Source organism: Orycteropus afer, unplaced genomic scaffold, assembly GCF_000298275.1.
Source record: "Orycteropus afer afer isolate SDZICR_OR568_19922 unplaced genomic scaffold, OryAfe1.0 scaffold00245, whole genome shotgun sequence".
Lineage (NCBI taxonomy): Eukaryota > Metazoa > Chordata > Mammalia > Tubulidentata > Orycteropodidae > Orycteropus > Orycteropus afer.
Genome location: NW_006921832.1, coordinates 3,868,916 through 3,882,036, shown reverse-complemented (window position 1 = coordinate 3,882,036; position 13,121 = coordinate 3,868,916). Strand labels below are relative to the sequence as shown.

Genomic DNA, 13,121 nt, shown 5'->3' with positions numbered 1-13,121 from the left:
TTGCCCAACCTTCCTTCCGAGGAGTGGCTGGTGGGTTTGAACCGCCAGCCGTCTGGTTAGCAGGCAAGTGTCTTAGCCACTATGCTACCATCTAGCATCCCCTAAACTGGACCGAAAGGCGGCGAACTGCTAAAACCTTGCAAGCGCCCAGAGCTACTGCTGCAATATTTCCTCCTGCCCGTCAAGGGTCGCTGCGAGCGAGTCCCTCGGTAGGGCCGCTCTTGCCGACCGCTGGTCTCTGTTACGTTCCTCCCCTCCCCCGCAGCGAGTGGGAGGGCGAGGACGCCGCAAGCACGCGTGCGCGGTCCCTCGGTGCAGCTACTCTGCGTGCGTAAGTGGGAGGTGGCAGGCCTCCATCTGTGGCCTTCTCGCTGACTTGCAGCATGACGCCAGCCATGAACCGGTTTGGTACCCGGTTAGTGGGAGCCAGGGCGAACCCATCGCCAGCTGCGAAAGCCCACAGCAATGAAAACCTCGACAAAATCGATATGTCTTTGGGTGAGGGGCCGAGTTGAACTGAGTTGGAGTGGGGGGAGGGGGAGGGTGGAACCAAATGCCGCGGCTTGTGGGGGAAGGGGCGGTTGGTCGCAGTTGCCAATCGAGTTTTCTTGCAGGTGGGCTGAACCAAGTGGGGGCCGTGGGGATAGGAGTGGAGTCGCAAGCTTGGTACCGAGTTCCTGGATCCGGGCTGAGGGACTGGGCCATCCCCTTGGCGGAGCCTGTGTCTGAGGAGGGTCTGTTGGGGCAGGTTACGCTGTGAGCCGGGAGGCTGGAGGGGAGAAGGGTGCTTACCCGCTTTCCCTCCAGAGGGGCGCTACCACTCGCGGGTCACCCCGGCTCTTTGTGAGGAAAACTCCGCGGTTTCCCCCAAGCAGGTTCGCTGTAGGCGTTACCTGCGGAGCGAGGAAGAATGGCCCAACTAAGCCGTCCTTTCTGAAGAAAGGTCTTTGAGAGCCCAACTAGGTTAACGTTCAGTTAAAATCGGTAGTTCCACAGAAGGGTTTGTGGAGCAGTTAGACCCAGGCCTGCGAGACGCGCGTGAAGACGCCCTGGGAATTGTCGATCTCTGACGGGCGCCAGACTTCGGGGCCAGCACCTGTCCTGGAACGTTTGTCAGAATATCGTTAGGCAAAGGACGTCATTAAATGTTTTAGTAGGCGATTCCTAGAAAAGTACATTCTCCTTTTGTAGACCTCAAAGTTAATTAGCTAATTAGAAAAAACTGAAGTAGAAACCTAAGGAGAGATGTCTATTGGTGAGAAGCCAGGCAAAATAATTGAGTCTAACACATAAAGAGGAGTCGAGTGGTTTGGTTATCTTGTATAAAAAGCAGGAAGATTTGTGATTCAATTACAAATTAAGATCTAACACTTCTGAGGCACTAGACTCTGATTTTGGTTTCTCTGGTTTCAAAGTAATGACATTTTTGTTGGGATTCAAATAGGGTATTAGATGTAGTTAGCTCCTTCTGGGCTTTGTGTGGCCTCAGACTTTTCGCATATTTGAAAAGTACCTGACTAATGGATAAAGAGGGTCCACTTTTCTGGGTACTGTATTTAGGACAATACCCATCTTGGAAATATTCTAGGGTTGTCATTTCCTTTTGTGTGTGTTTCTTTTGTTATGGTTTATCTGGAGAATTTTTTTTTAGCAATACCAAGAACTCTAGATTTCTATGGTCGCCACAAGTCAGAACCCAATAGGTGAATTAAGTAAATGATCCTAAGAGGTTTGGCGGCAGTGAACTCAAAAGAAATGAGAAATCTTTGAGCTGAGGTTAAGAAATAATACATTAAGGAGTTTTGAGTGTTAATTACCAGCCAAGCACTGGACTAAATATTTTGTACGTATTTATTCTTATCATAATCCTATGATGTATATACTGCCAGTAATAGACCACAGCCAGACTTGTTGCTGTCAAGTGGATTACAACTCATGGCAGCCCTGTATGTGTCAGAGTAGAACTGTGCTCCATAGGGTTTTCTTGGCTGTAACGTTTATGGCAGCAGATTGCCAGGCCTTTCTTACCTCTGGGTAGGTTTGAACCACCAGCCTTCTGGGTAGTGTTGTTCTTAGTTGCTTTTGAGTCTATTCCAAATCATCTCTGTCACCCAGGGACCTCTCTAGTAATAAAGAACATGGAACCTGGAGCCACACTTCTTCAAATTCAGATCCTGCCTCTGCCACTTACTGGCCATATGACCACAAGCAAATTATTTAACTTTTATGTGCCTCATCTTTAAAAAGGTGATGATAATACTGCTTATCGACTTCACTGGATTGCTCTTAAGTATAAATGAGTTAATAGGCATATGTAAACTGCTTAGAATAATACCTGGTACACAGTAAGCACTCTACTAGAGTATATGTTATATAAGCTATTGTTGTTATAACTATTTTACAGGAACCTGAGGCATAGAGAAATTAAGTAACTTGACCAAAGTCAATACAAGGGGTAGGTGGTGGAGGCAGGATTTCAGTCTGGCTCTAGATCCCTAAGCTATATATATTTCATAATCAATACGTTTTTTTGTTTGGTGATTAGGATGTTCAAGGAAGAAAACTATGGGGCAGTTCTCTTTGAAGATAGAACTGAAGTGCTGTGAAGATCTAAAATATAATTTAGTCCCTTTCCTCCCCCCAAGAATATACAAAATTCAGTTTTGTAGTGAGAATTTTATAGAGATAAGATGAAAAGATAATGTCTCTCTTAGACAGTTTGCTTTGTGAATATTTCATTTTATTACATCTGCAGAGATTTTAGACTATGATTTTCTGTTTTTAATCCCAACTCTCCTAAAGTTATGTAAATATTCATATAGAATACCTACCAAGATTACCGTTAGCTGCCGCATTGTGGCTCATTTTCTTAAGTTGTGAAATGGGTATTATGATAATTTATTTCATAGGGTTATTGTGAGGATTAAATTAATACATGCTAAAATGTTATGCTAGTTAGTACTCAGTTAATACTATAATTATTCTTACCATGTTTACCCCTAGTGTTATGGAAGAAACTTTTTTGTAAAGTAGTTCATTGTAATGAACTTTTTTTTTTCCCCTTCTCATACCACTTTTTCATCTGATAAATATTCTCCACTTTTTGGGAGGAGAAAGCCATTTTCTCTGTTTAGATTGGAAGAATATTCTCTGTTACAGTAGCTCATGTGTAAGCATACCTTGGAGATACTGTGAGTTCAGTTCCAGACCACCACAATAAATATCTCAATAAAGCAAGTCACACACTTTTTTTGGTTTCCCAGTCCACATAAGAATTATGTGTGTGCTATACTGTAGTCTGTTAAATGTGCAGTAGCATTTGAAATATTGTGAGAATTACTAAAATGTGACATAGACATGAAATGAGCACATGCTTTTGGAAAAATGGTGCTGATAGACTTGCTCGAGGCAGTGTTGACACAAACCTTCAATTTGTAAAACACACAGTGTCTTCAGAGTGCAATAAAATCAGGTATGCCTGTAACTTGTTTGAAATTTTAAAAAATGTTTACTGTAAACCCATTTAATATTTGATGTACTTTGCTATTTTTAATTATGTTTAGATGCTATGCTCTATTTTAAAATTAATCTGGTTAGTCAAAATTGTATACTGCCTCTTTTTTATTTTTCTTGGCTCTACAGACCAATTTCTTTCTTTCTTTTTTTTCCCCCCATACTCTGTCATGGGTCTGAGATTTCACACTTCTGGTGAAGAATAATGGAGCTCTGGTGGTGTAGTGGATAAAGCATTTGGGTGCTAACCAGAAAGTCAGCAGTTCCACCAGCCACTCCGTGGAAGGAAGGATGAGGCAATCTACTTCTGAAAAGATTTATAGCCTCAGAATGGGGGTCGCTGTGAATCGGAATTGACTTGATGGCAATGAGTTTGGTGGTTTTGATTTGGTGAAGAATAAATGGTAACTTGTTAAAGGAAAGTAGTTTTTCATAGGGAGCTCTGGTGGCATAGTGCCCAAGGCATTTGACTGTTAACCAGAAGGCTGGCAGTTCAAATCCACCAGCCACTCCTTGGAAGGAAGATTGGGCGATCTACTTTTTTTTTTTTTTTTTTAAATTGTGCTTTGGGTGAAAGATTACAGAGCAAATTCACTTTCCATCCAGCAGCTCACATATACTTTGTCTCATGACATTGACTACAGTTTACCAGAATGCAACAGCTCCCCTCCTACTTCCTCCCCATAGTTATTTCTTCACTAGGTCCTTCCCTCCATGCACTCCTGCCCTGTGAGCTGTGGGCAATCTACTTCTGTAGTGATACCACCTTGGAAACCCAAGGAGGGGTAGCTATGAGTCAAAATTGACTCAACAACAGTGAGTTTGGTTTTGGTTCTTGTTGTCTTCCTAAATACTCTCCTTCTGCTTTTTGAAAATTTAATACGTTCTTATATATGATAAAGAAAGCCTGGTGGTTCATTGATTAAGCGCTTGGCTGCTAACCAAAAGGTTGACAGTTTGAACCCATGGGCTACTCTGTGGGAAAAAGAGTGGCAGTCTGCTTCTATAAAAATTGCAGCCTTGGAAACCTATAGGTCAGTTGTCCTCTGACCTATGGGGTTTCTTTGGGTTGGAATTGACTTGATGATGTTGGGTTTGGTTTTTGGTTATAGTTGATGTTTGTGAAATCTTTTTATTTAAAAAAAAATTTTTTTTTGATATCTTTAACTTTTATGAACTCTTACTGTTGGAGGATCAATCTCAAGAAGATAACACTTTGGGGATATTTGAAATATTCTATATGAGTATGATTAAGCATCTGGTAGATTTACAGATGAGAGAAGTACAGTAATAATATATCAGAAAGGATCTTTGTAATCTACATTTCCTTCTTTAACCAGAAAAGACTAATTATGTTGACATGTGTTTGGTAGGTTATTAGTTCTTAGGTGAATGTAGAAAAACATCAAGATTAATTAGTTTTGTGAAGTTTTATTAAGTTGTTGACCATATGTATTTTCTTAGGCTTGTTTGCATTATCAATAATCAAAATTAGTATTGGAGTTGGAGACTGTGTAGAAAGTGTTTGGGTGTTTCTTAAATGAGTATTTTTGGCTTCTAATAATCACCTTTAACAGATAAAAGTAGGAATCTGGAGCACATACAGTTTCTTCATCTTCACATTGGTCTTTGTTCTTAGAGCGATGTGTTATTTGTGAATTAACTTTAGGGCAGTTTGTAAGTACTTTTGGAAATAATGAGGCTTAAAGAATTCATTATAGAAAGAAAAATAGATAACCTTGAATACTTTGAGGCGCACTGGTGGCACAAGTGCTTGATGGCTAAGCAAAAGGTCGGTGGTTCGAACTCATCAGCCCCTCCATGGAAGAACAGTGTGGCAGTCTGCTTCTGTAAAGACACAGGCTTGGAAGCCTTGTAGGGCAGTTCTACTCTGTCCTGTAGGGTTGCTGTGTGTCAGAATGGATTCAGTGGCAATGGTTTTTTTATTATTTGTTTTTTGAATTACTTTGCTAGAACAGCAGAAACCCAGTTGTTTTTTTTTTCCTTGTACTGTACTTTTTGTTATGGCACTTATTAATTTTATCTTCTTTTGCTGTTTACTTGTCTATTTCCATCTGTAATTTTAAACTTATTGAAAATAGAGACCATATTACAAACAACTTGGCACATAATATTCAGAATTTATACGTAGTATGTATTTAATATTTGTTTAATTGAATATAGATATTTAGCCTTTTAACTGAAGGATTTATTATTTTGACTGCCTGTGGCTTTTTTGAAAGGTAGTCATCTTAAATTGATATTTCTGTGATTATGGAAAGTATGAGTAATTTTGTAAACAGGCTTTGTTCATTTACACTAATGAGGGAAAGAAATACTGTGGATGATAGAACTCTTGATTAGTTGGTAGATTTGCTTTGGGCATTTGAAGTTTTCCTACAAAAACCCTCTTCAGAATGCCAATGGCTGATTTAAACTTTTCTTTTTACCATTATTAACTTCTGAGAGTGCTTTTAAAATAGAAAAGAGTTAGAGAGGAAATGTCTTAATTAGAAAATAAGACTAAATAATTGAGTCATTAAGTTAAAATGAAAATAATTATGACATCTTTTACATAGATGATATTATCAAATTGAATCGAAAGGAAGGAAAGAAGCAGAATTTTCCAAGACTAAACAGAAGACTCCAGCAAAATGGCGCCCGGCAATTCAGGATGAGAGTACGATGGGGAATCCAACAGAATTCTAGTAAGTTTTGAAAGAAAGCTTGAGTAAGAAGCTGTTTATGAGTTTATAATATACTATCTTTAGCACATACTTAAAGCATGGAGGAAGTATATTCATTGTGACTTACAATTTCTTCTTTTTTGTTTATATCTTAAAACCTATTAAAAATAGCTTCAAAGGTATAGAATTGCAGACAGTATTATATATCATGAAGTTCCTATTCCTTTCCCAGTTAGATGTCCTTTTTTGTCTGATGGATGACTAACTCCAGTTTATTAAATACATTCAATAAAAGAGCATACCACTTCAATTTATTCTGTTGTTGGAGGCAGCTATATTACTAGAAAATTCTCTTAATTTGAATGAAAGCATGCCTACCTATTACTTCTTCGTAAAGGTTTAGTCTTAGACGCCCTCTGGGGCAGTTCTCCTTTGTCCTATAGGGTCACCAAGAGTTGAAATTGATTGATGACAGTGGGTTTTTGGACTTCTGACTTCTACAGAGTTACAGGAAGTAACTCCCTTTTCTACATGAAAATCTTTTGAATATATGGAGACTGTTAATTTATTCCACATGAAAAATGACTTACAGACGCTCATTATCCAGGACTTTTGATTCATCAAGAAGCTCTGGTGATGTGGTGATTAAAGCATTCAGATGCTAACCAAAAGACTGGCGGTTTGAGGTCACCAGCCCTTGTGAGGCAGAAAGATGAGGCAGTCTGCTTCCGTGAAGATTTACACCCTTAGGGACCCTACAGGGCAGTTCTACGCAGCCTTGTAGGGTCACTGTGAGTCAGAATGAATTGATGGCAGTGGGCCTTTTTTTTTTTTTTTGGTCTGCTTTATCACATCCTCCAAAGATAACACTCAGAATTGATTGCTTTAGATGTGATCTGTCTTCAAACTCTACATATACAGTTAGGTGATTCTTTTTTGTAATCCAGAAGCTTATTTATTTATAATCACCTTGTTCCAAAATGGACTTAAGATAGTAACTGAATACAATTACATATGACTCATTAACATTTTTAGCAGTTATATCAGTGTCCTAGAATAAATCTTTGTTCCAATAAAAAACTAGATCTTTTTCACATATATGAAAAAATGTTTCACAAACTGGCGGCTCCTAAGCTGATTTTTATCTTATATGTTGAAATATATAAATAATTTCCAATTGGTTGAACATTATCAGTTCTGTTTAACAGTTAACATGTTTAACGGTTAACATTGTCTTCATAATAATCTTCGTAACTAAAACATTCTTCCACCTCCTACTTTGGCAAGTAGTGACTGGGATCTTAAAAGCTTGCAAGCAGCCATCTAGATGCAACAATGGGTCTCTCCTCTCCTCGTCCAGAGCAAAGAAGAATGAAGAAAACCAAAGATTCATGGAAACATTTAGCCCTAGCGATTGGTACACCATGCAATCCACAGTCTATACAACTGTGAGACCGGAAGAACTAGATGGTGCAGAGCTACCACTGTCAACTACTCACAGGGGGTCTATGTAGGAGATCCTGGATAGAGAGGGAGAACAATGTGGAACAAAACTCAAAATCATTTGGAGAAAAAAAAAGGGGCGGGAGGCGCCAGGTTTGCTGGTCCGATAAAGCCTGGTAGAACCCCTGAGATTGTGGCCCCTAGCTGCCCTTCAGGTCTGGAATTCAACCCACACCTGTGGCTTCCAGCCAAACAAAAGACAGGCATATGAGTTGAACATTTACCTGAGGTAGATACACTCATTAGAGAGAACAATCATGGGAGAAAGAAGGGCTGTTTATGCACAGGGAGACAGCTCAGAGCAGGAATGCATGGAGGGATGGATATAGGGAAGAGGTAACTATGGGGAGGAAGTGGGAGGGGAGCTGTTGCATTGTGGTGAATTGTGAGCAATGTCATGAGACAAAGTGTATGTTAACTGTTGTATAGAAAGTGAAGTTGCTCTGTAAATTTTCATCCAAGTCACAATTAAAAAAAAAACTTCGTAATTAAGATTAAACCCTACAACAAAAATTTATTTTCCCCAAATAATTTTTTTTAGTAACTTTTGCTTGTGGGGGGGGTGTGTGAACATATGCACCCTAAGATTTCTTAAACACTTGAATCTAAGGAAATTTTGTGCCAAGTATTTAGCTGAAACAAATGAATATTTAATTCGAGTATTTTAAGTTTAAGAATTTCTTATTCAGCATACCATATTTTACATGGGATTTGTTTTAAAATAACTGTTCAAAGTTTATAGAAGCCAGAAATATATTCATTTATACTAACCATATGTTAAAGCCTGATAAATGTTCTGAACTCACCAGGTTCTGGGGTTACACAAAGATGAGGTCTTTTACTTCAAGGAATTTAATTTCTACTAACATGCAAATAACTACAGAGTGTCTGAAAAGTCAGTAGAGGAATTCAGATAGTACTGTAGGACTTTAGATAAGGATTTTGTGCTAAGATGATCTGAAGTGATTTAATGGATGTAGTGGAAAAGATTTGGACCATGAAATATCAGAAAGGCTTTCTTTTTATAGAAGTTAAGATCTGTGCCTTGAGATAAGTGATCTAGAGGCAATTTAGGATCTTACAAGATTGAGCTTGTACAGTCTCCACTTACATGTGACGGAGGCTAAAATGGAACAGCCACTGCTATTGAATATGTGGAGAGATACAGTATTGTTGTGAACTCTGATTGGCTAGGAAGAGTGCAGATTTCCACATTGTAATGTGACGAATACTGAACATACAGTGGACTGCCAGAAGAATGAACCAATTTGTCCTAGAAGAAATTTAGCTGGAATGCTCCTTAGAAACAAGAATGGCCAAATTTCATCTCCCCTGTTTTGGTCATGTTGTCAGAAGGGACAATTCCCTGGAGAATTATACCATGCTTGGTAAAGTAGGTCAGTGAAAAAGAGGAAGACCCTCGGTGAGATGGACTGACACAGTGGCTGCGACAGTGGGTTTAAGCATAGCAAGGATTGAGAATGGCACAGGACTGGGCAGTGTTTCATTCTGTTGTACATAGAGTTGCTGTGAGTTGGAGCTAACTTGACAGCATCTAACAACAGTTTTGGAGAAAACTCCAGTTATTTGATGTCTACAGGACTGTGCATCAGAATCCATTCAGGAGACAAAATGGCAAATTTAAACAATTATTAAATCAGGAGATAACCTTCTGAGGGATGAAACCAAAACCTGTTGCCGTTGAGTCAGTTCTGACTTATAGTGACCCTATAGGGCAGAATAGAACTGCCTCATAGGATTTTTAAGATTCTTGAGACTTCATCTCACTTGTTTTGGACATGGTATCAGGAGGGACTAGTCCCTAGAGAAGGACATCATGCTTGATAAAGATGATGATTAGTGAAAAGAAGAAGACTTTCAATGAAATGGATTGACAAAGTGGCTACAACAAATGGCTCAAATCAGGGTTTTGAACCGATTCTGTAGTCATGGCTGATGAAGTGAAGTCAGAATGGACCTGGATTTATAAAAATGGGGATGAACTGGAACAATAACTAGAATGGGAAAAATTAAAGGTTAATAGCCTGCTAGAACCTTAGTCTCTATCTTAGAAAACAAGGGCACTGTGTGTGTTATATAGCAATCAAATCTCTTGATTCACAGAGTTGGAAATGATGCTGCCTGCCTCAAAGATGGTGGCCCGTTTTGCAGTTTTGAATGTGTGTCTCTCCACTGTCTTGGCAGTAATCCAGTCTCTCGCATCATGCGCTTGCTCCTGTATGCCTTTTATGAGTCTCCCTTGCATGGCTCCAGCCTATAATTTTTCCCATGCAGTTATCATTCCACTGCATCCAGAGTAGAATTCAGATCTGTTCCAGTTTTCCGTTGTCAGCTGTAACTGAACCAGTTTAACAGGTTCTGAGCCCTGGCTCAAACATAGCAGCAATCATAAGGATGGCACAGGACTGGGCACCAGTTTGTTCTGTTGTTAAATAGGGTATCTATGAGTCAGAACCAACTTTATGGCACCTAACAACAGCAACAGTTGTGTTTATGGAAGCAGACTGCCACTGGTGGGTTTAAACCATTGACCTTTCAGTTAGCACCTGAGCATTTAACCACTGTGCCACCAAGGCTTCACTAGGAAGTAAAGAGATTTCTAAATACAGGAGTAGATGATAAGGGGAACAATCAGTACCTTTAAGACTGAGACAGGGCACCCCAAGGGAGGAACAAATCTGGAAGAATTCCCTATCCCGTTGAATTCCAGACCTTTTTGGAGGGCAAGCCCATGGCCTGCTGAAGGGTGGAGAAGTTCATTGAAGTGCCTTTTGGGATTGGGGGGTGCTTACTGGGAAACCACCAATGTAGTGGCACAGCACAACTGATAATCACCAGAGGATGAACAGGGCCGGTACTAGGTGAGGCAAAATAAGTGCCTAGGGCACAAAATTTAAGATGGCATTCTCAATTTTTGAACCCTATGTGTCTCTTAACACACACTAGTCTCAACCCTAAAGATGAGTACCACTGAATGTCCTGTGTCACAGAAACAAGCTTTGAGGAGCACAGTGGAAACGGAGAGAATAGTCCCTTCTTCTCTGATGTCCCCCTAGTGCTCTCTTTTGACAAAATTTAACATTGTGCTAGCTGGCAGGAGAAATGTTCAAGTGTCAGAAGCAGGGCAGTGAAGGGTGAATTTGGAGCTGAAAGACAATAAATTGATAAGTGGTTCAGCCATCATAACGGCTTTTTCAAACTATGGTCTTAAACTCTGAAAATATCAATAGCTCTATCACATAAAAGAATTTTGGAGTCAGGTAGGTTTGGGAAATGACTTGTCTCCATCTACCTGCCTCCTTAGAGACTCAACACACATACATTAGCCTTGAGAAATTCTACAGTGAAGAAAACTATTTTACTTTATTTAGTTTTGGTCATGAAACCTTTGACAGAAGACCTTTTAACATATTGCAAGTATGGATCATTTTTTTATGATTGATTTAAAAAATACATAAAGCATTAGAAATAAGCTTCACAACAAATGGGCAAGACTTAGGAGAAGAAAAGCTTAAAACTGTACTGAACCAACTTTGTGGCAAAAGAAGACTTCAATAAATATAAAGACATGTCATGTTCCTGAAAAGTACAATATTGTAAAAATGTTGATACTCGAAAATTTAGTTATAAATTTAATTCCTCTATTAAAGCACAAAGGAAATGAGAACTTGATTAGAAAACTCGTTTAGAAACGTGACAGTTCATGAATGAAACAGTGCAGATGGCTGAAAAATGCATGGAAAATTGTTCGTTCTAACTAGTAATCAAACTACTAAATAAGACAATAAGACTTTTTTTCAACGAAATCGAAAAACCAAATCCATTACCATTGAGTCAGTTCCAACTCATAGCAACAACCCCCATTGGATTTCCAAGTCTGTAAATCTTTACAGAAGTTGCTTCATCTTCCGCAGAGATGGGTTCGAACCACCAACCTTTTGGTTAGCAGCCAAATGCCTTAACCACACCACCACCAGAGCTCTTTTTTTTCCCCTCAACTACTAAGTGATGCATAATAAAAAGAATGGTAATATCGTGGTGTTGGAGAAGGTGGCACCCTTATGTTCTTGGGAGTATAAATTAATGTCATTCTCGGGCTTTTTTTTTTTTCAAAGCTTTTTTTTTAAATTTGTGATTTGGGTGAAAGTTTACAGAGCAAATTGATTTTCATGTAGCAGCTCACATACACTTTGTCTCATGACATTGACTGCAATTTCCCACAGTGCAACAGCTCCCCTCCTGTTTCTTCCCCATAGTTACCTCTTCCCTGTGTCCTTCCTTCCTGTGCACTCCTGCCCTCTGAATTGTCTCCCTGTGCATACACAGCCCTTCCATTCTCCCAAGATTGTTCGCCCCAAGGAGTGTATCTACCTAATGTAAATGTTTATCTCATATGCCTTTGTTTTGTTTGGCTGTAAGCTACGGGAGTAGGTCAAATTCCCGACCAGTAGGGCAGCTCTAGGGGGTTATAGTCTCAGGGGTTTCTATCAGACCAGCAAACCTGGTCGTCCCCCCACCCTTCTTTTTTTTAAATGATTTTGAGTTTTGTTCCACATTGTTCTCCAACTCTATCCAGGATTTCCTACATAGATCCCCCTCCAAGTGGTTGACAGTGGTAGCTGGGCACCGTCTAGTTCTTCTGGTCTCATAATTATATAGGCTGAGGATCACATGGTGTACTAGTCAGTTGGACTAATTGTTTCCATGCATCTTTGGTTTTCTTCACTCTTCTTTGCTCTGGACAAGGAGAGACCCATTGTTGCATCTAGATGGTCACTTTGAAGCTTTTAAGATCCCAGTCGTTACTCACTAAAGTAGGATGTGGAAAATGTTTTTGTGTAGTATTTTATGCCAATTTGAGCTTGTGAGCATAGTCCTGAGCCTACAGGTCCAACTTCTTGCTCTCCCTCTGGGTAGGTGGCTGTGACCAAGAAGTGACTACAACCTTCTCCCTTGTCAGCTCTACTATATACATGGGAATTCTTACAGAACATACAAATACACTTGTAGAAACATTGGGCACAGTCTCCCCTGCCTAGACATACTGGATAGTTCAGACTGTCCACCCACCTAATTCATCTGTAGATCAGTGTTTACCATGACTGACAGCATGGTATTGTATGTGCAGAAGGGTTCATCTTTGCTGTCTGTACCTCTCATGCACCTTTCTATGTCTTTCTCTTTCTTAGTGCCACTGTATTGATCACTTACATTTGGTACATTGCCTCTCAAGGGATTTTTTTTTTTTTTAAAAATACTGTAATTTGGGTGAAGATTTACAGAGTAAATTCACTTTCCGTACAGCAGTACACATACACTTTGTCTCATGACACTGACCACAGTTTACCACAATGCAACAGCTCCCCTCCCACTTCCTCCCCATAGTTACCTCTTCCC

At 39.7% G+C, this 13,121-nt stretch overlaps 1 protein-coding gene across 1 annotated transcript in view; it reads left to right on the top strand.

Moving 5' to 3' along the window:
- Window positions 1–395: 395 nt before the first annotated feature.
- The window catches only part of FYTTD1 (forty-two-three domain containing 1), a 53,082-nt gene continuing 40,356 nt past the window's right edge, over window positions 396–13,121 (top strand). Inside the window, exons 1-2 of the mRNA XM_007949397.2 lie at window positions 396–498; window positions 6,093–6,221. Of these exons, the coding sequence (XP_007947588.2) occupies window positions 396–498; window positions 6,093–6,221 (232 nt within the window). The remainder of the gene's footprint in view (window positions 499–6,092; window positions 6,222–13,121) is intronic.